Source organism: Schistocerca americana, chromosome 4, assembly GCF_021461395.2.
Source record: "Schistocerca americana isolate TAMUIC-IGC-003095 chromosome 4, iqSchAmer2.1, whole genome shotgun sequence".
Lineage (NCBI taxonomy): Eukaryota > Metazoa > Arthropoda > Insecta > Orthoptera > Acrididae > Schistocerca > Schistocerca americana.
Window position 1 is genome coordinate 454,614,675 of NC_060122.1, and position 23,883 is coordinate 454,638,557.

A 23,883-nucleotide genomic window follows, 5' to 3' on the forward strand; every position below is an offset into this window, starting at 1 on the left:
CAGGGGTGCACGATCACCTTAGTACAGTTGTGATTGGAAGCGTACCATATCTTTTGGGGAAAAAATTCTTTCGGAAGCGTACATTCTTTGTCCTGTCCACACAATGGGAGTTTTCGATAAAGACGAGCGTGCTTTTTGTAGTAGACGAGTCTGTGATGAGTTAACCGGTAGGCTGGGTTGCATTGCGAACGGAGGTAACTAGAAGCAGGAGTGGAACAAAGTTACACTTAATATTAGAGAAGATTTAAATGAAACAAGTATGGAGCGGGAATACTATGAGAGGAAGAAAATTAATTAGAGATCAGAGATAAAAAGCAAGTATGGTGTTACAATGGAAGCGCGCTCTTGAGTCCTACTCCTAAAAACTACGACTAAAACAGCTGTCGAAGTTTCGAGGATTTTATTCGAAATGCCGTGGTTTGAATATGGAGAAGATTTTATTCATTGAGAAGAACAACAGTATCTTAAATAACCGAGTACGGAACCTCATTATATGATTAGTGATGCATACGAGTATTCCAACTTCCACAGTCTGGAGAAGCGTAGTTGCTACGAATAATTCGTCGGAGGACATCGAAAAAATGCAAAGAAGGGCAGCTCGTTTCGTGTTATTGCGCAATATGGGTGAGAGTGTCACTGATATGATACGCGAGTTGGGGTGGCAGTCACTGAAACAAAGGCGGTTTTCATTGCAGCGAGATCTATTTACTAAATTTCAATCACCAACTTTCTCTTCCGAATGTGAAAATATTTTGTTGACACCCACCTATGTAGGGAGAAATGCTCATCATAATAAAATAAGAGAAATCAGAGCTCGAACGGAAAGATTTAGGTGTTCCTTTTTCCCACGTGCCATTCGAGAGTGGAATGGTAGAGAAGTAGTATGAAAATGGTTCGATCAACCCTCTGCCAGGCACTTAAGTGTGAATTGCAGAGTAACCATGTAGATGTAGATAGACGTCAAAGGCCCTTTTTGTCAACTGATATGTGGTGGCCACTGTTTTTTGGGATTCCCAAGGAATAATGCTCACATCTTACTCGAAAAAAGGCAGAACCATGACTGGACCCTACTATGCCTCAATTGTTGGATCATTCGAACCTTGCATTAGCTAAAAAAGACTAAGGTTAGCACACAAAAAAGTGCTCTTTTACCAGAATAGTGCAGCATTCCACACATCAGCATCAATGCTAAAGTGTATGAAGTGGGTTTTGAATTGAACCCTCATCCATCCTATTCATAGACTTAGCCCAAGGAACTTCTTCCTGTTCCCTAACTTGAAACTTTGGTTGGGAAGAAATTTTCATCAAATGAGGACGTGACATTTGCAGTCAACAAGTATTTTACAGAGACTGACAAAACCTGTTTTTTCAATGGGAAGAAAAAGCTGGAGGATAACTGGACCAAACATATATGCCTCGAGAGAGATTGTTGAGAAGTAAGGTGGGGTTGGGTTGGGTGGATTTGGGGGTGGAGACCAAACTCCAAGGTCGTCGGTCTCATCAGATTAGTGAAAGATGGGGAAGGAAGTCAGCCATGTCCTTTCAAAGGAACCATCCCAGCATTTGCCCAAAGCGATTTTCGGGAAATCAAGGAAAACCTAAATCAGGATGGCCGGACGCGGGATTGAACTGTCTTCCTCCCAAATGCAAGTCCAGTATACTACCCACTGCGCCACCTTGCTCGGTGAGAAGTAAGGTGAGTTGTTTATTTGTTTATGACACAGAAATTTTTCTTACTTTTTTACTAGACTTACCAAATCACTCTCATATGGATAAGCAACTGAAACTTGATTTATGCACATCCCAGTCATTCAGGGTTTCTGGAGTGAGATGGACAGCACCAGCAATGTTAATTCGATACTAAATTTTGCAGTTTCCATGTGCTGACAGCAGTCCACTCAATGACATCACTGAACAAAGAGGTGGCACCACATACTCTTTTTGGATGAGTCTAGGCTCTGTACACAACATGATGGGGGTGCATCCATGTGTGGAGTCCCTAGAGAACAAAGGTTGCTGGACTGTATTGACTGTCATCCAACAGGTGCAGCACCTTACATGACAGTATAGGGTGCTGTAAAATTTGAAATTTTCCCAGCGAATCAACTGTTCAAAAACATTTCGGGCTTGCAGCCGGTCGTCGTAAACTTCATTGCATGATATTTCATCTGGACAACTGCCAGCCATCTTCAGGTGAGCTGAATGAGGACTGACGAAGATGTTCTCCACTCTGTCTTATATAGTGCGCTGATGGTACTGCCACGCATGCGTTGCAGTCACGGTGACAGAAGGACCACACCGCCCAGCGACAGTGCGCTCACTGGTGGAACTGCAAGACTCAGCTGCCGTCAGTATTGTCGCAGGCCGCACCTATCGAAGTCTTCTGGTATCTTCATCTCAAGCAAATTTTGGAGATGACGGGATTCCACGCGTCATTCAATTGGTAACCACTGTCACGGTTCATCAGATTTCCCGCGATGCGTATTTCAACGGATTTTTTGATAATGGAGTCCCAAAAAGTTGTTGCTGTGGCCAAAATCAAAGTTTTGTCGTACTTGATTGAATGTCCATTGGAAATACAATGTTCTGCAACTGCAGACTTACTGGGTTGCAGTATGCGAGTGCAACGTTGATGTTCCATACAACGCTCTTTCACTGTACGTGTTGTCTGTCCTATATAGGCTCTACCACATTGACATGGTATTTTGTTAACTCCCATCTTCTGCAGTAACAAATCATCCTTCACCAATCCCAGCAAATCCGAAATCTTAGAAGGTGGACAAAAAACCATTTTCACATGAAAATTATTAAGAATGTTCACTTTTTTGAAGGAGATATTTCCAATGAAGGGAAGAAAAGCTAGGGACTTGGCTGGCGCGTTCTCTTTTTTATACACTTCCCAGTTCTGGCTCTATTTGAGAAGGCCCTCTTAATTTGTCGGGTCAAGTATCCATTGTCTCTGAACACCGTCCTTAAATGTGGAAGTTCCTTAGGCAAATTCTCTGCTTCCAACACCATATGTACCCTGTGCACAAGGGTTTTAAGTACAATCATGGCTTGGGATGGGTGATGACAACTTGAAGAATGCAAGTACAAGTCAGTGTGAGTGGGCTTATGATAAACAGAATGTCCCACCAAGCTGTCACTCTTCTGTTTAACCAAATAATCCAGGAATGGAAGGCAACCATCTTTCTCTAGTTCCATAGTAAATCGAATATTCTCATGGATGGAGTTTAGATTATGAAAAAACTCCATTAACTTTTCTTCTCTGTGGGGCCACACTATGAAAGTACATTGACATATCTCTAAAAAAAACAGTTGGTTTACAAACCACTGATTCAAGTGCTCTCTCCTCAAAATCCTCCATAAAAAGGTTAGCCACCAGAGGAGACAGAGGGCTGCCCATGGCGACACCGTCAGACTGTTCAAAATATTCCTGGTTGTCCAGCCGAAATATCGTGCAATGAAGTTTACGACGACCGGCTTCAAGCCCGAAATCTTTTTGAACAGTATAGGGTGCTATTGGGCACACAACACTATCATCTCTGATTTGTGTACATGGTAATTTGGACAGCAACATTTTCAATTTTGATGTGTTAAGTCTGGTGGGCATACCATATCTTTGAGGTTTCCATGGTGTTACCTTTCAACAAGATAATAAAAGTCCACTTGTTTCCCAACCTGTTTTGACATACTTCAATGCAGAAGTGTATGACTGTTGCCCTGGCCAACACATTTTCTAACATACTAAAATTATCTGACCATAGGTTGCCGAGAAGCTGGCATGCTACCACTCCACCAGATGCTACAATTTATGAACTGTAGCAAAGAGTGAAGCAGCATGGAATGGCATACCCGTGTCTGTTATCCAAGATCAATTTGACTTGTTGTCCAGCTGGGTTAGAGCCATTGCTGTCCCGACTGTGAAACTGCATGTTGCAACCACTGAGCCATAGGACACGGGATGCTTACTCAGCTTTTTAACTGGTATTCATACTTAACACAGACCAAAACATTTTAAGAAAAATTAATAGAGGCTGCAAGTTCATAAGATTTATCATGTGATTGATACTGAAATAACTGCCTGTGAATGACCACACTTTCAGTTGATCTGCATAGTTACACTTCTCCACAGTATTTAGTACAAGGCTCTTGCAAATAAAGTGTGCATAAACACATTTCAAAATTGGATTTCTGCAGATCCTGCACAATCTTGAAAATATTAATCATCACTCACACTAAAAACATTTAAGGCAAACAAAATCCAATAACAAGAAAGATGCCAGGTTATTTACAAGAATAAAGTCATTACCTTCAACAAAAGAAGTTTTATTCTGACATGTAGTATACAAAAATGTAAATTATTCTTGTTCTTTGACAATATGCTTTTTCTTTTCGGAAATGAATGGAACAGATCCAGGTTTGGAGTGTGCTCGTCTGCGGGCTTCCCTGAAAAACAGAAGCAGCATTTTAAGACCATAACTACAATGAAGTGGTGATAACACAGAGCTAAGGAAGAGCTACTGATTGGTAACTAATTCTCCAGACATTCAACATAAATAAATTAAACATGAAAACCTTAGAATGATGTGATATAAAACTCACTTTTTCTTTTCTTTCTCTTTGATGATACGATGTTCCTTCTGAGCATTATAAATGTGCTTTGGTACTTGTCTGTGATGTGCTATGCGACGGATATGTGGGTGTGCTGCAAATTTTGCTTTGAGCGATTCATTGTAGTTGAAAGCTGCTTTTTCTCGAGGTCGAAGCTATCGGTAAATGAAGAAGACAGTTATAATTGTCTCAATAAGCATGAATGGAATAATGTTACCTTCCATAGAGGCTACAGTGAAATGCTCTAATTTTGAGATTCTCACAAATTACAGCACATTTGTTGAGATAGGTATAAGCAAAACAACATGTGCATCAAAGCCTGCAGGATCAGATCATCATTAAAGACCTACACATAATGAAGACGTTTTCCACATAAATAACTTTAATAATATTGAATATTTAACATCTACACAAAAACAACCAAAAATAATTAGGTAATAAGCACAGTTCATAATACAATGCAAATACCAAGGCCACTCTGTTTAGGCAGAGGCATAGATTAATATATTACTTACAGTTTATATCAGTACGTGATAGTAATATCATGCTAACATCTCTCAAATTCATTTTGTTTTTGTTACCCTTAGCATTATACATTTGTTATTATTAAATAAACTTAGATAATATTGTCACCTGTTTTAACCTGTATGTGATGCCTAATGCGAACAAAGTATATCTTTGCTATGTAGTGTCTCCGTGTGCAATCAGTACACATTAAAACACAAAGTGTTCCCGTGACATCAAGTTGGTAAGAGTCCAAATGCACAGAATAGGGTGAAAGTGTATCAATGCCACATTTTACACTACACAATATAATGCAGGTTTTAATAAATAATTTGGACACTTTCACCGCATGTAGACGAGCCATGCAGTTATCCTGTTGTTTTTTAACTTTACCCTTGATTTTCATTCCATTTACAATATTTCTCCATTCTAAATTGTTTTTCATTGCAGGACACTTGAAACATTAAAGAGCTGTAAATGCAATGCAGCTACACTGAAGAGCCAAAGAAACTGGTACACCTGCCAAATATTGTGTAGGGTGCCTGCGAGCACGCAGAAGTGCCACAACACGAAGTGGTATGGTCTTGACAAATGTCTGAAGTAGTGCTGGACCGAACTGACACTGTGAATCCTGCAGAGCTGTCCATAAATCCGTAAAAGTACAAGAGGGTGGAGATCTCTTCTGAACAGACATTGCAAGGCATCCCAGCTTTGTTCAATAATGTTCATGTCAGGGGAGTCTGGTGGCCAGGGGAAGTGTTTAAACTCAGAAGTGTGTTCCTGGAGCCATTCTATAGCAATTCTGGACATGAGGGGTGTAACATTGTCCTGCTAAAAACGCCAAAGTCCATTGGAATTCACAATGGACATGAATGGATACAGGTGATCAGACAGGATGCTTACATATGTGTCACCTGTCAGAGTCGTATCTATATATGTCAGGAGACCCAGATAACTCCAACTGCACACACCCCACACCATTATACAGGGCCTCCTCACCTTGAACAGTCCCCTGCTGACATGCAGGGTCCATGGGTTGATGAGGTTGTCTCCATACCTGTACACGCACATCCACTCAATACAATTCGAAACGAGACTTGTCCAACCAGGCAACACGTTTCCAGTCATAAACAGTACAATGTTGGCGTTGAAGGGCCCAGGCAAGGTGTAAAGCTTTGTGTCATGCAGTCATCAAGAGTACACAAGTGGGCCTTCAGCTCCGAAAGCCCATATTAATGATGTTTTGTTGAATGGTTTGCACGCTGGCACTTGTTGATGGCCCAACATAGAAATCTACAGTAATCTGTGGAAGGGCTGCACTTCTGTCACACTGAATGATTCTCTTCAGTCATTGTTGGTCCTGTTCTTGCAGGATCTTTTCCCAGCCACAGCAATGTCAGAGATTTGATGTATTACCGAATTCCTGATATTCACGGAACACTCGTGAAATGGTCATATGGGAAACTCCCCACTTCATAGCTACCCAGGAGATGCTGTGACCCATTGCTCATGCACCGAATATAACACCACATTCAAATTCACTTAAATCTTGATAACCTGCCATTGTAGCAGCAGTAACCAATCTAACAACTGCGCCACTAGTTATCTTATATAGGTGCTGCTGACCACAGCACTGCATTCTGCATGTTTACATGTCTCTGTATTTGAATACGCATGCCTATACCAGTTTGAGCGAGGTGGCGCAGTGGTTAGCACACTGCACTCGCATTCGGGAGGACGACGGTTCAATCCCGTCTCAAGCCATCCTGATTTAGGTTTTCCGTGATTTCCCTAAATCGTTTCAGGCAAATGCTGGGATGGTGCCTTTGAAAGGGCACGGCCGATTTCCTTCCCAATTCTTCCCTAACCCGAGCTTGCGCTCCGTCTCTAATGACCTCATTGTCAACGGGACGTTAAACACTAACCACCACCACCACCACCAGTTTCTTCGGCACTGCAGTGTGTTAGATGATGAACAAAAGGTTGAAAACTGACAATGGCAAAAAAATAACAAAGTTTTTACAATTGTGTCATCAATTTAGTGCTTGCCAACTGTTTTAATAGGTAGCTCATTAGGAGGATTCCTGAGAAAGGTGGGAGGTACTCAGTTGTTACTGTAATCCAAAATTGAAGTGTCTAGATCCGTCCTCATGAAATAGGGCAGAAAGTAACAGAACACATTGCTCAGGTACCACAACTACCAGTCAAAGATCCAGCTTTCTGGTATAACAGAGTGGGTAGCCGGGAGGCTCAACTGGGACGTAGGTTCCACAAGTGGTGAAGAACACAATACCTCCTCTACATGTAGCAACCAGATTCTGCATTGTCCATAGCACAAATGACATCATTTGGTCGCAATAAGATCCACAACAGCACATTGCAACTTCTTATAGGGAGAAGTAAAGAAATCCTAGCCTATCAGGCTGAAGCACTAAGAAAATGTAGCCACACATGTATTTGTTTTGTATTAACAACCTAATGAAATGAATAGACTGCTACTTAATATAAAGGTGACACACTGAGTTACAGACAGGCATAATGAAAAGACTGCTACATATAAACTTTGTGCCAAAGCTTTCTTTGAATTGCACACACATTCACACAAGCAAGTACAGCAGAGGTGTGGCCAAAAGTTTGTATGCAACAGCCTTTCATCATGCCTGTTTGCAACTCAATGTGTCATCTTTACAGTGAGTAGGAATATCTCCTTTTCATAATATTGTTAATATTTCAAACTGGATTTTCCATTGTTTGTGTTTTGTATTAGTTAGGACTGAAAAGAACCCTGTCTGAAAATTCAGCTATGTTTCCAATCATGTACACTACAGTACCACAAGCACATGCCCTATCCATGTAGAGTTAACTCGGCTTTGGTGCATGTGACAGAAGGTACATACACTTGTCACAGCCTGACAGTAGTTGATCAAGATGTTTGACACTACCTCACCTAATTATAAGGCAGACTGTGTGGCTAGTATAGCCACAAGAATAGCACAAAGATGCACAAAGTCCCCATTGCAGCGTGCACAGGCTTGATGCTCTTCTGTAGGCCTTGCATTGGGTTGTGGCATGGCTGACCACCATCTTTCCTTCGCTGCATGGAAGAGGCCATGTGTCTGTCTGCCCACACTGGGCAAGTACTTGCCTGCTGAAAGTGAGTGATGCCATAAACCACTTGGACAGTGAGTGATGGGAACCAACTGCCACTCACTATACTGTGCTCTGGTGTATACCAACTGCTCAATGCATCAAATACACAGGGAGTGGTTGCCTTTACTACTTGGGTTATTATAAATCCAAATCAACCATTTTACTTATACCTGAGTGACAGGGCAATTTCTCAAAGCACAGATGTAATACTGATGGTATTTTGGTATGAGTGTGTGGCAGCAAGGTCTTTCGTGTCTGTACCAAAATTTTATGAGAAAAGTGTGGATAAAGGGTGCAATGTTATTAAAAACTACAGCTATAAGATAAAAATGCAAACAAACAGGCACGCATATGCACACGCACACATGCCCCTACAATAATCATACATGTTGTCAGATTGAAACCTTGCAGGAAAAAATAATACTGCAGATAGCTGTGGCTGGCTGATTGCTGGAATAACAAGGATGAGCCACGAACTCGGCGACACACTAAAATCTCCAGCCTAAAAGCTTATGCTGGAGGCCAGACACTTCACAAAACTTTAGAACCTTTACCAGTCTTATCTTGTCAAAAGCTAAAATAGAGGGCAGCTCATTACCAAAATTCATTTCCACCTTCTCATCGCAATATAAAATGCATTCCATTAAAATGTTATGTACAGTGAGTTGCACGCCACAGGCATAACGGACTGGGGGATCCTCTTTCCACAGTATGAATCCATGTATTAGGGAATAGTGCCCAATTCAGATGCATGTCAGGCTCATTGCATCTCTTCTGCGTGACTGACATGAGGAATGGCATAACCAGATAGCTGACTTCACCAACTGCAGCTTATTGTACCTCACTGCCAATCACCCCCTTCTCCCCCCCCCCCCCCCCCCCCAATCCTGCTGCCACCAAATTGCTTGGATAACTGAAGCAACAGTGAACTGACAACCTGCAGGCAAATGGCACACTGATCCCGTGTTCCCTGCAGCCTTCCTTGGTGGTTTGGTTCACTTGTTAATTTCCCCAAATTCCCACATGGCCCAGAGAATGATACCTGCCTCTTCTGCTGTTGAAGTACAATTGGTCATGTATTAGATGGACCACTTTCTCTGCTGGGCACATGTGTTGCAATGATTGTAGGGCACTTAGGGAATCATAGCAGATGAGAAATTTTGGCCCTGAAGACCTCTTATCTGCTCAAGAGCCTTAAGGATCATATGGAGCTGTGTGGTAAATACAGTATATTCATGGGGAAGATGAATCCTAAGACATGGTTGAGGGACACTAGTGAACAGACAAGGAAGTCCCCCTTTTTGGAACCAGCAGTGAACATAACTTTAAAACTGTGATACCTATCTAAAATGTTTAAAAAAAGAGATAAAACTATAATATCAGCCACACCCATCTCCAAATGGAAATCCTTTGTGTGATTCCCACAGGGCCTCATTGCTTCTTGTTGTTGATGACAAAAAAAAAACAGTGTGATCAAAGAATGATATGGTATGCAAATGTGTTTGGCATGGACTTTGTTTTGTAGGCCTGTTGCACCATGAGGAGATGTCTTCTGAAGTGAAGTTGCAGCTCACTAGCCTCAGCATCAAAACTTATTATGGGGATGGTTTCAAAGGCCCCAGTGGCCACTGAAACTTTCATGGTACATCATGTCCACCTTGAACCATGTAAGGAGCTCCCAACTGAAGCTTAGGAATGCCATTACATGCCCAAATAGTATCACAGCGTTCCCAGAATCAGTACTCCTGGACTACTCTCAAGACTGAATGGTCACTAGTGGCTTGCATCAACCTCAAAATGCCAATAGCACTTTCTGGAGATTAATATACAACAGGCTACTCGGCATTTTCCCCATGACAGTGAGCAGACCTTCTAAACTATTCAGAGGCATGATATCGACACACAAGGCTTCGAAGAATGTTACACATGTTTATACACACCTTTCTCTCAGCACTTCATGTTTAACTTATTTAGATCCATTTAAAGATATCTATCTGACCACTTTGAACTAGAGAAGACTGTCCCTCAGCTCATAATGTAAAGTGTGGCTGTCTTAGTTATTGCAATTGACAATACAATGTCCACAGTGAGGAATCCTGTCTTGTGCCCTTTTTAGCTTTTCATGTGGTGAATTAATTTTGTTAGATTGAGGATGAAGTACAATGTTTTAATTTTTCGGGTTATTAATGTTTCTGGATCTCACATTTGATTTTAAATTTATAGATTGCCACATCATATTAGGATCCTGAAAGCACAGTCCATAAAAATGTTGAATATTTTAACATGTTTTATCATAGCGATAAAACATAAGCCCATCTGGCCCAGTTTTACAGACTTTATATAATCCTGTCTTGGTTATGAATGCATGAGCTATGGATCTCCCAAACCATCTGGTTTAAAACTGTGAGTTATGGTGCACCTTAGGAAATTAAGCTGGTCACTGGAAGTTTTAAGCTTGATGAGACCTTTTGGGAGATGAGTGATGGGATGCCTTTTAGATACAGCTGTGGCTCATATTGAGAATGAAGCATCTTAAGAGACTCAAAATTACTTTGGATCTGACAAATTCAAAATTGTGAGTGAACACTTAGTGCACAATATTTTAGATACATGGCACTATGAATGTTCAAAGTAAGAGAACGACTCAGCTGTTTACTTGTTTTCCATGACAATGTCTTCATGATCCCCCTTCCCAATAAATTCATTGTTTGTACCACAGAGATTTAAGTATATAAGATCCTGAACACATTCAAGCTGGTGTAATAAGAGTAAAACATTTCTCATGTGCTCCCTGTCTCTTATGGCCCCACAAGCACTACAAGAAATATATCCAGATGATAAAGTGACCAAAAATATTCAAAAGACATTTCCACTGCTTCAACAGCAGAGGAAGAAAATATCACTGTGCTAGGTATCGGAAGGAGGTATTTACTATCAGCTCGGAAAAATAAAGGTACATAATTAATTTTCTGTTTGTTTTCAAGCATGTATTCAGTCTCGGTACACAATGAAATCCCCATGACAGAGTCCCATAGCACACCGCTAGAGCGGCTAAAACAAAATGGCACTGCCCATTTGTACTTTACCAAAGGGCTGTGGGATTTTGTTTTGCAGTGCGTTATGTTGCTGGGTCATGGGCATTTCAGTGTGTAGCAGGACTGCAAACATCTAGCTGCAGAGAAACAAAAAATTAATTACATAACTCTATTTTTTTGAGCTGATAATTGAAAGTTTAGGACCAACCCCCACAGACATGGAATTCTGCGGAAAGGAGACAGCTGTCACATCAGTGACACAGGCCTGCAGGGATCACAATCTGTCATTCCTCCATAGCCTAGGAGAAATGGCTAATTGTCAAGTACAATAAAATGCAACTGTCCCACCAAGGCAAACCCCTCACTTACGTCTCTGACAGAACAAAGTTAATACGAATAGCTTCTGAACTTGGCATTATCTTTTATGCATGGCTTCATATCCCAGTGGAAGCGACTCCTAATGTATGGTACTCCTGGCATATATATCACCAAACACCATATTTTAAATTTCTACAAGACAACAGAAGCTAATTTAGGTGGAAATCTGGCCTCCACTGTAGCTAACAACAATAATCAAGGTAAAGTCTGTGGTGCAAATCCTGACTGGGCTATTGGCCTGACTGTAAGTATAGGGCGGCCTTTCTTCGCCATGGCACTAGGCTGCCTTCTCCCCCCTCTCCCCCTCACAGAGAGGTCCCCAGTACTCATTTAATAGCAGATTAAGTGGAGCTGGAACTGTCCTGAAGGGACTACAACAAAGATAAATCACTGTCTCTATCTGAGACTGAACCTGGGACCTTCACGGCTGGGGTCTAGTGCTCTACCTGCTAGACCATCACAGACCCCCTACAACAAGAACGATGAGGCATGTGTATGCTCTGAGGGGGGATGGATGGATGAATGGATGCCAAGAAGTTAAAATCAAATAATGGAAGTGAAAATGGAGAGAAAGTCAAAATATTTTAATGTTTACCTTACTTACTACTTATATAAAATGAGGCCTTAGCAACAAAAACATATGTACTGTAATATCAATATAGTGCTTCAAAGCTTACCACTCCCAGTTTTTCAGATGCCCGTGCTTTCCATATTCGAATATTCATTTCATCTGAGCCACTTAGAATGTATTTGTTATCAAGAGACCAAGCAACTGATGTCAGTCTTTGCATTCGTTTTGTGTGGTAGATGTCTCTTGAATGCCCCTGAAGAAAAATTGTACAAGCATGTTTATTTGACATACAGAATGATACCATTAAAAAAAATAAAAATACTGAATACAGAATTTTATTTACAGAACCATTCTCAATTACCACACAGGATAAAGTCACAGTTAAAACTTTACACTTTGCCCTCTTAGTTTATGGTCAGTGAGACATCACCTTCAATCACAAATTAGTCCATTATGTAACCTCCAGATTACTTATAAAATCAAACTCATTATACATTCTTCTCAGTCTCAGGAGAAGACACATTCACCAAGATTCTAGAGCTGGTGCCCGTTTGAGAGTTACAAGCACAGCACAGCAGTAGATTGTATGGCATACCTGTCCAGTGCCGCACCATCTCACTTCTGTTTATGACATTATGAGATAAACCATCTGCTCCCTTAACTTTGCTCTTAATTTTTAGTTGTTCTTAGTTTATGTTAGCGAAATGGAGTACGCTTACTTTATGGATAACCTACAATTTCAGACATGAAATGCAAGTAATAATTATCTGGCAGTTTTCTTTCCACTTACACTGGCTCAGCAAATGAATGAACAAACACACAAGTGAAGGTCTAGATTGCAAAAGTGGGGAAATTCATGTTTCTTTAGGACAATGCACCTACCAATGAAGTGGAAAAACTGAGATATTTGAAATACATATTGTTGGGCCAGCCATCCTGTTCATGATTGGTAATACCTAGACCACTGTTACAGAGAAGTTGTTTCCACATGTTTCAGAACACACTCTCTATTTAAGACTGTTATGATGAACATACATGTGTTATAACAGTCATTTGTTATTTCAGTATTCTAGATTAGTACATAGGGACTTCAGGATGTAAGTTACACATCATCCCACACTAAAGTTTGGTTCACAGACATAATTAATGTGATGCCACAATTTTTGGCTTTCAGTAGTGCCACCATGAGCTACCATTCACACAGGATGCCACAAACTTTATGTAGTTCCACTGCTTGCAATATGACGTCAACTGAAATCATACGGGTGAGTGTCAATGTTATAGTGCAGATTATGGCATTAGAACTGTGACAAGAGTTAAATACAAAGCACACGAAACCCATTTGTTGGATCTGAAAATAGATGTGCCCACACAATAACAGTAGAAACATATTTGGTTTCCTAATGTCCCCGATGAAGACACAATGCAAAATGAACAAACTTTGTGAGTACTTCCAACACCCTCTGAGAAGAGAGGGATATTTATTTTTTGAGAAGATGTGCTTTAGACTCTTAGGCCATCTAACTTCATGGTCAATGTTTGATGTGTTTGCAATTTAATTTTGAATGCTGAGTGAGAAAAATGATTTTGGTCTTTTAGTAAAATTTCTTTGTTTTGTCCCAATTTTTATACTTTAATTTAGAACTTTAAAAATTCGCAATTTAATTTATTAGCAAATTAGAATTGGCCTTTAATATATAAATTTTATTACCTCAATCCTTACCACTTACTTGTAATGATGGACATCCCTAAAATGTGTTAAAAGTCACTAAAATGAAAAAGGAGGAACAGAGAATTAAAAAAAAAAAAAAAAAAAAAAAAAATGCTAATTTATGTCCAAATTCCCCACCACATAATTTGCTACTTCAGACAGAGATTTTAAAAAAGACAGCTGTCCAAAATCACCCAAATCCATAGGGTTCCTTCTAACACTAGTTATCTTTCTGGCATAAATTTTCTGTTTTTAGCAACAATTTTGTTGATATTCCTACCTGGAGTTTCCATTGTTTGATATTCTCATTTTAGGCTATTTTATTCATTAAACATATACCCCACTACATTTGTTACACACAATGTACCGTAACAATCCTATCCAAGTTACAATGAAAATAACCTCAAAACAATCTGAAATCACCCCATTTGAAGGTAACTGATGTTTTGAACCTGATGTTGGCATATGACATCATTACTGACATCAGTACTGAGCATTTTGAGTTCACATATTGTTTTTCTCATAAGAGATGTGGACATCAGTTTTGAGTGAGGTTTAATGAAGCTGTTCTACGCCATGTAGTGGTCCTAGTAATTATTACCAGGTCATCAGCAAACATGAAATTTCTGATATTGTTTCATTTACTTTTTGTCCTCATATTTATTCCAGGTACTTCTTTCTGTCAAGTTCTGATAACTGGGTACAGTAACAAATTGAAAATGAGTGGAAGTAATCCATTATCTTGCTTTACACCCATTTTTGTTTCAAAAGATCAAGAGATTGTGTTTCTTCCAGCAGCTGGAGGAGCATTCCAGACAACACCTCCATAAGTTATCCAACTTGCTGACATCCTACTGCTGCCTCAGAGCACCACTATCCAATCCTATCTTACCCACAGTGTTCCTCCTTGTACACCTCTCATAGCAATAAAACCCTGCCTAGCTGACCTTTTCAACTTGCCACATCCCCCAAAACTCCCTATCAACACTCCACCAAATCCAGAACCGAAACATTCCCATAACACTGTTGTTAACCTTTCCACCAAAATCATCAACTCCATACAAGTTTCAGTCCTATCCCAAGGCCGCACCTTTAGACCTACACTGAAATTTAATCATGCTGGAATTGTCGAAAATCTACTCTCCTTCTTCCGATCCCTGCAATGGAAGCATTTCTTTGCCACCAATCTCTCCAACCAAAACCAACCTAACTCCAACACTGAACCCAGCCTCTTCTATTTCATACCACTGTCTAACTGTGATCCTCCCTGGTTCCACCTAACCACCCGCTAGAATTCCTTACCTCAAACTTAGCCTCACCATCCTTCCCCCAGGTCCTTTCCTCTGAACAACTGTCTTTATGCAGAGGAGACAATAACCATACACAAACTCAAAACAAATCTTGACCTAATCATTCTACCTGCAATCAAAAATTCCACCACTGTTGTAGTGAATCGCAGAAGGACTCTGCCACCTATCTGATTCCTCCACCTATAAACTCATCCAGAGTTATCCCATCCAAGAAGTCCACCACAATCTCCAATCCCTCCTTAGAGTCGTAGGCCCTTTCCAGAACCTTTCCCCTGACTCCATTTCCCTACTCACACATATGAAACCTGGAAACCTACCTACATGTTCCTCAAAATCCATGAACCCAACAATCCTGGATGCCCCATTGTGGCTGGTTATTGAAAGAATTTTGGCCCGCATTGACCAAAACCCCCATCAAACTGCCCGTAATCTAGTCTCCCGCGTCAAAAATACCAACCACTTCCTTCATTAACTCTCCACCATCCCCACCCCTTTACCTCCTGGATCCCTACTCATCATTGTTGATGCCACCTCCCTATACAGCAACAAGCCCCATACCAATGGTCTTACCACTACTGAACTCTATCTTTTTTAATGTCCTTCAGATTCCAAACCCACTACCTCATTCCTCATACACTGTACTAACTTTATCCTAACCCATGACTACTTCTGTTTTCAAGGGAATGTCTAGAACCAAATCTGTGGCACAGCTATGGGCACCCGCATTGTACCCCCTTATGCCAACCTGTTTATGGGCCATCTAGGGGAAATCTTCCTAGCCTCCCAAACTGCCAAACCTCTAGTATGGTTCAGGTTCATTGATGGTATCTTCAAGATCTGGACTCAGGACCAAGACACCCTATCTTCATAACTTCATGACCTCAACACCTTCTCTCCCATCCACTTCACCTGCTCCTTGTCAACCCAGCATGCCACCTTCCTTGATGACCACCTCCTCCTCCTCTCTTATGGCTCCGCCCACATCTCTGTCCACATTAAACTCAACAAACACCACAGTACCTGCATTTCGATAGCACACATCAAAAAGTCCCTCCCATACAGCCTGGCCACCCGAGGACTGTGTGTCTGCAGTAAAAAGAACTCCCTTGTCCAGTATGCTGAGGCCTCACCAAGGTCTTCACAGACAGGCACTATCCCCCAGACCTAGTGCACAAACAGATTTCCCATATCATTTGCCCTCACACCTCCAATCCGCCCATCTTTCCCCTCTCCTCTCCTTTCTCGCTCCTTTTCTCATCATCTCCCTGCCCCACAACCTCTTGACACTGTATCTGTAGGCATTCTACTCACTGCAGACTCTGCCAGACAGCAGTTCTCTCTCCCCCTACCTGTGCACTACTATCCCTTCCCCTTCCCCGCCCCCTCCAGATTGCTGTTGCCATCCCATATGATAGATGCATTCTGACCCGAGCTGCTAGAGTTGGTGGTCGTGTGTGTGTGAGGTGTGCTTCCTTGTGTGTATCAATGGTGTGTGTGTGTGGGGGGGGGGGAGGGGGGGGGGGGTTTACTGATGAAGGCTGTGGCCAAAAGCTTTGTGTAAGTGTCTTAATTCTGCCTGTCTGCAACTTAATATGCCATCTTTATGGTAAGTAGAAATCTATCTTTTCCTACTTTGTTGCTTCTTAAAGTCCGTCACATAAAGTGGTACTTTTGTTATCCAACACCATATTAATGTGATACATTGAAGATGATGGTTGGTCAATCAAGTCAGAGCCTTTTTTGAAATCTATAAATGTGACCATTGTGGAAATTCACTCACGGTATCGTATATCTTGAGGTTTCAGATCTGTACTTGAAAAGATCAGCTAGATCAAAATTCCACCTGACATCCAACTACCTTCCTCTTCATCTGTTGCTCTAATCAGTTAAGAATACCATGGGAGGAGTACTTTGTGAGTGACTGGCAGAAAATAAATACCTCGTCCCTCGTGTTGCCTTTTTTTGTGAGACAGTAAATCCAAGCAGTTTTAAAATCAGTATGTATAACTTTGTTCCCCCATTTACTCATAATGATGACATGTAGTCTGTCAATCATGAGTTTTCCTTTGATCTTGAGAGTCTCAGCAATTCTTCCTCCAGTGTGTTATTGTTTTTAAGATATATGCATAGTATGCCTGTGAAGCTGGGTCTTGGTTCAGCATCGATCTGTGATGTTATAATTTTTCTGTAGCAGAGTCACAGCTGTGTAGTTTCTCATATATGTCACAGTTAGCTTGTGTGTTCATCCTCAAGTGTTCCCTCTGTGCAATGGAAACAAATTCTGGGCAATTTCTAATGTGTTTGTTCCTCCGTAAAAGTCGTGCAGAAATTTTTGTCGTTCTGACATCGTCACAAACTTCATCCACTCTATTGAAATGGTATTGCGTTTAATTTAACGAATTGTTTTGGATGTTTTGTTCCTATTTCTATGAAGTCCTGTCAATTATGTGGAATTTTGTGGCTATTCCAATTTTTCTATGCTTGGATGCAGACTTCCAAGGCTCTACAGTACTCTAAGATCAACAAATGCTTATGTCTAGTGGAGGTATACCAAGTTTCCTTGCTGATCCTTGAATGGGCCCAAAAAGTGTATCTCATATTTGTGTGCAGTGACTGTATAAATTCAAATGTATTTCTTTTAAGTATTCTGGGTTAATGTGTAATATTCTAGGTTTGTGACAGTTTTTCTGGTTAGGTCTGAAGCAGACTTTCAGTTGCAAGAAATGATGATATGAACCCTTGATAACCCTTGTATACTAGCAAATGTTTGATTTCCAGAAAGAATTTTATAATGATCGCTACACAGTCAATTTGGTGTTCATACATGTAAGTGATAAGTAATTTCCATGTGGTCACTTTCTGTGGAAGTTTCTTAAAATGTGTGGACATTAGCTAAAGGGTATACCTTTATTAAGCACTGTCCATTAGCATTTGTCTTCTTGCGTGGTGAGAAATTTCTGACGGTGAGGCTGTTTTTCCATTTTCTACCAATTTGTGTATTAAAACCTGCAAATAGGATGTTAACATGGTGTCCAGACATCTTCTACAGTGTTCGTTCAACCTGTGATCAGAACTGCTTTTGTCAGGTTCATTGTTTGCTGGAGCATGTGTGTTCACCAACGTATAGGTCTTGTTAACACATTTAACTGTGAAAAAGAGACTCATGAAGGCAATGTGAAATTTACCATCTACCACTGGACCGTAGTATGCATATGCAGAAGCCAATATATGTAAATTACTGTTTATGTGTTTAACCACAAGTTTTCTTTTGCATATGATGAAGTATAAAAATTCCGAATAGGCTGCAGGTATCCATCAGTATTCTGAGTTTCCAGTTTTGGATAAAGTCTCAATACTGAGGGTGCCAATTAATGTTGTTTTGTGGGGTTTGAGAAGCTTCGGGAACCCTCAGTTCTTTTCAGTGATTTCTTAGTATCCAGAATCCAAATGATCAGGTCTGCATTTGCTGTAACTGACTTAGCCCTTGAGTAATTGCTCTATTGCTTGTCTTTCCATCATGCTGTGTTTACTGCTGTTTTTAGTCAGTGGGCATGAGACTGGGCTGTTGACCCACTCTCATCGTATGGGTTGCTAATCCATATGGAAGGGTCTCAAGGCATTTTCTGGCCATAGGTAGGCATTTCCTCTTACCCCAAATAAGTTTAGCTTTGTAATCAATATTTTGGTGACAGATTGCAGTGGTTTCCTACGAAGCCATAAGACTGCCACAACCTTATGCTCTTATTTTGTTTTTAAACAACTGGTCTTGTTTCAATGACACAGTTGTTTGTCTACAGTGACTTGGAAAACCAGAATTGGGGTGATTGGATTAGGTAAACAAAGCTGAACTCTCTTTGTACCTATAGCACAAAAATTTATAAATATTTCCACAACTTATCATAATTTCTTAAAATGTATTATTAATATCTTACAATTTTCTAGGACTTAAGTACTTACAACAACTTTTCCTGTATTTGCAATACGAAATTCCGCATTTTAGCTGTATATAAATTCACCAGCCTAAAATATGTTATGAAGTCACACACGCATATATGCAGGCACATGCCCCCCCCCCCCCCCCCACACACACACACACAAACATGAAACATACCTTTGCAGCTTCAAAAATTCTTATTGATTTGTCATAGCTTCCACTAACAAACTCCTTTCCTGTAGGAGAATAGTCGACTGTGATCACAGCTGATGTGTGGTCACAATGAACTTGAAATGGTGCATTTAACTTCCTCATGTCAAAACTGTAGAGGCTGTAAAAGACAATTTTTAATTAATCTCAACAATTACTATACAATGAAAATAGCTGTAAATATTATCACACACAGACACTAGCCTAAGCCACTATGGAACGGAGGGAAAATGTGAGTGTAATATGTAACAATAGGTTTTTGATTCTTTCTGACGTCATACACAGGAGTATGTACATACAAATATAGCTTAACACACCTGAACTTTCTTACGTTGTTTAGCTCATTCAGCTGCAAAACAACCAAAATGTTTGTTCCCAGATATGGTGAACACTGTCATAATCAACACTGCACTGCACTTGTGTATCAAGTCAGTAAGATTGTTTTTGAGTTCCTGAGGGATAATCTGTCATTCCTCAAGAAAAGAAATCCTTAACATAACAACTGTCATGGGAGGTACGAATATAGCTGTAATAATACTTCCAAGTGAATTCCAGAGAATTAATGAACAAATAAAATTTATTTTGAAGATTGTGATTTTGATTTCAGAAGCAGACCCTGTATGCCAAGTTCTTGCTAATTACAGGGTGTTTAAAAATTAGTTACATAAAAGCAACCTTTAATTGTGAAAAGAGTAAATAACTTACAGAAATATTTGATTCAACAATGATTAAGTTTTACAATGTTTAACAATGTTTAAGTTTTACTCACACCTAATACTTAGTTACTAAGGTTCCTGCTAGAAGCATGCGCAAATGAGTTATTCCAACAGTTGCCATGGAGTCATACAATGGTGCAGAGCATGTGCAGTGTTGTTTATGGTTTGATGAATCCAAATATGCTACTACAGTTCAGACACAATTCAAGACTAAATATCACACACACACCAACACCTCAAAGATAAACTGTTATTAATTGGTAATCGTTTCACCAAAACTGGCTGTATATCACATAGGATGCCGGGACAGGGTCATCCAGCAGCTTTTGATGCAGCAATTGAAAAAATTTGGCAGTCTTAACACTCATAGTCTGGGTAAATCAAAGAGACATGCCAGCTTAGAATTGAATCTGCCTAGTGTTACAATGTGGAGTGTATTACAGAAATGCCGGTCATTCAAACCTTACAAACTGCAACTGTCGCAAGTTTTAAGAGAAAGTGACAAAGAAAAATGAGCTGAGATTTATGTAGAAATGTTTATGAAAATGCAGAGTGAAGACAATTATCTTAATGGTTTTCAGTGTTGATGGCGCCTTCCATACCTGCAGTAAAGTAAATCAGTATAATGTTCAGATATGGAGTGAGGAGAAACCACGTCACATTATCGAACATGTATGGGACTCACCTAAGGTTGCTTTTCGCACTGGAAGTTGAAACAAGGTTTACGGTCCTTTCTTTTTTGCCAAGTCAACTGTATCTGGCATATCGTACCTGGACATTCTTGAACATTATCTAATGCCTCAATAACAACAAGTTTAGGCACAGAATTTATTTTCCAACAAGGTGACATGCCACCACATCATCATTGTGTAGTTGTCGCATATCTCCATAGGGACGTGCCAGGACACCACAATCACTTGATTTAACTCCAATAGATTTCTATGTATGGTGTTCCATTAAAAACAGTGTGTCTGTTCCTGTGCTGCCAGCAAACATCGACAAACTGTGACAATGGATAACACAAGTAGTTGCCATTGTACTTGCTTCTTAGGATTTGGCAAGAAACTTATTACAGATGTGACATTTGTCATGTTACAAAAGGTAGCCACACAGAACATTTGTAAATAAAACTTGGAAGATAAACTGCATTCAGTGTTGTATCAAACAAAGAGGGTGACAATTATTGAACTATTGCTTTAGAATGTTCAAACTGAATAGTTGGCCATGGGGCATGATGGAAATTATTATGCGCATGTGTACATGCCTTGTCGTCAGCCATTTGCATGTGAAAATGTCATGGTACAGCACGCCTGAGCATCTAGCACTTGTGAAGGCCTACTATACAATCAATAACAGCCCAACTGAGGCTCAAAGGAAGTTTGAGACCGAGTTCAAGCTGAAGACAACTGGTCCAAGTGTGCTCACAATCAAGAATTTGATTTGCAAGTTTGAGAGGATGGGTTGTGTTCATGATGACTGTGTCTTCTAACCAAACTGCGTGCCTATGGAATATCGCTTCAGTTGTGCGATGATTCGTGATGTCCCGTCAGAAGGGTCACAAAGTCATCGAGAAAAACAGAAGTAATATTTGACATTCCCCAAGGAAGTGTTATAGGCCCTCTATTGTTCCTGATCAATATTAACGACATAGGAGACAATCTGAGTAGCCCCCTTGGATTGTCTGCAGATGATGCTGCCATTTACCATCTTGTCAACTTATAAGATGACCAAAATGAATTGCAAAATGATTTAGATGCGATATCTGTATGCTGCAAAAATTGGCAATTGACCCTGAATAAAGTAAAATGTGAAGTTATTTACGAGTACTAAAAGATATCCGCTAAATTTCAAATAAGCGATAAGTCACTCAAACCTAAAGGCTATAAATTCAACTAAATACTTATGGATTACAATTACAAATAACCTAAATTAGAATGATCACACATATAGTGTTGTGGGGAGAGAAAACAAAGACTGTGTGATTCATTGGTAGAACACTCAAACGGTGCAATAGGTCTACTAAAGAGACTGCTTGCACCACGCTTGTCTGCCCTATTCTGGAGTATTGCTGTGTGGTGTGGGATCAGCATCAGGTGGGACTGATGGATGACATCAAAAAAGTTCAAAGAAGGGCAGGTCTTTTTGTATTATCACAAAATAAGGAATATAGTGCCACTGACATGATACATGAATTGGAGTGGCAATCATAAAAACAAAGGTGTTTTTCGTTGTGACAGGATCTTCTCATGAAATTTCAATCACCAATTTTCTCCTCCAATTGCAAAAACATTCTGTTGGTATCTACCTACATAGGGAGAAATTATCACCATGATAAAATAAGAGAAATTAGGGCTCGACAGAAAAATTAAAGTGCTTGTTTTTCCTGCATGCCATTCAAGAGTGGAAAAGTAGAGAGACAGCTTGAAGGTGGTCCACTGAACCCCCTGCCAGGCACTTTACTGTGAATAGCAGAGTAATCACATAGATGTAGATGTAAATGTAGATGTTAGCAATGTCGATTGTCCAAAATGGGTGAGAGCGCCTGAAAACATCGAGAAGACATGCACTGTGTTTCAAACCAGCCCCGGGAAATCAATCAAACGAGCTGCGTAACAGGTGAGAATCAACCGGGAGAAACTGCAACAAATTGTTGTTAAAGACCTGCATCTCTTCCCATACAAAATTCAAACTCATCAGCCATTAAGCCCCAGGATCATGGAGCAACAGTTGTGTTTTGCCAACACTATCATCCACAGAATAGATGAACAGGACTTTGATGTGAATGTGTTTTGGTTTGGCAACGAAGCCCTCTTGCATTTGGATGGGTTCATCAATAAGCAAAATTGGCACATGTGGGGGACTGATAATCCGTATTTTGCGGTCAAGAAATCTCTTCACTCTCAACGGGTGACTGTGTGTTGTGCAATGTCCAGCCATGGAATAATCAGTTCGATATTCCTGGACGGCACGGTGACTGCCGAATGGTACGTGATTGTTTTGGAAGATGATTTCATCCCTATTATCCAAAGTGACCCTGAGTTTGACAAGATGTGATTTGTGCAAGACTGAGCTTGACTCCATCAAAGCACGAGTGTGTTTGATGTCCTAGAGGAACACTTTGAGGACCACATTCTGGGTCTGGGAAACCCTTGAGGCCAATGGCATGCGCCTCGATTGACCGCCACATTCTCCAGATCTGAATACATGCGACTCCTTTTTGTGAGACTATAATAAAGGCAAGGTGTACAGCAACAACCTCAAAACCATTGCTGAGATGAAAACAGCCATTCAGGAGGCCATCGACAGCATCAACGTTCCAGCCCATCAGTGGGTCTTGCAAAATTTTGCTATTCGTCTGCGCCACATCATCACCAATGATGGCAGGCATATTGAACATGTCATAATCTAAATCACAATATCTGAAGTGGCGTTTACATGTTGAATAAAGTGTATGCATGATGTAGTTTGTAACTAATTTATATTTTTTCACTATAGTTCAGTAATTGTCACCCTGTATCAGTAAGCTATTTGCCATTCTCCCAATGACGGTTACTTTTGTATAACTAATTAATAAACACCCTTTAATAAACCTGGATATCATTAACTCAGTGGTTTATATGTATTTAAGATAAAACAAAATTGGGTGGACCATTCCAACACCAGTTTTCACAGGAATTATTCAAAATCTAATTTCATGTGATCAACATAATAACTGCTGCTATGTATACAGAAGATTATTACATAAAATAA

At 40.3% G+C, this 23,883-nt stretch overlaps 1 protein-coding gene across 2 annotated transcripts in view; it reads right to left on the reverse strand.

The window, feature by feature from the left end:
• Positions 1-4,308: 4,308 nt before the first annotated feature.
• LOC124612840 (DDB1- and CUL4-associated factor 13) overlaps positions 4,309-23,883 on the reverse strand; it is a 55,346-nt gene continuing 35,771 nt past the window's right edge. For both annotated transcript variants that reach the window (XM_047141267.1, XM_047141268.1), the window contains exons 6-9: positions 19,385-19,538; positions 12,359-12,505; positions 4,606-4,769; positions 4,309-4,449 (exon numbers count right to left, since the gene is read on the reverse strand). In XM_047141267.1, the coding sequence (XP_046997223.1) occupies positions 4,362-4,449; positions 4,606-4,769; positions 12,359-12,505; positions 19,385-19,538 (553 nt within the window). In that variant the 3' untranslated portion in view covers positions 4,309-4,361. The remainder of the gene's footprint in view (positions 4,450-4,605; positions 4,770-12,358; positions 12,506-19,384; positions 19,539-23,883) is intronic.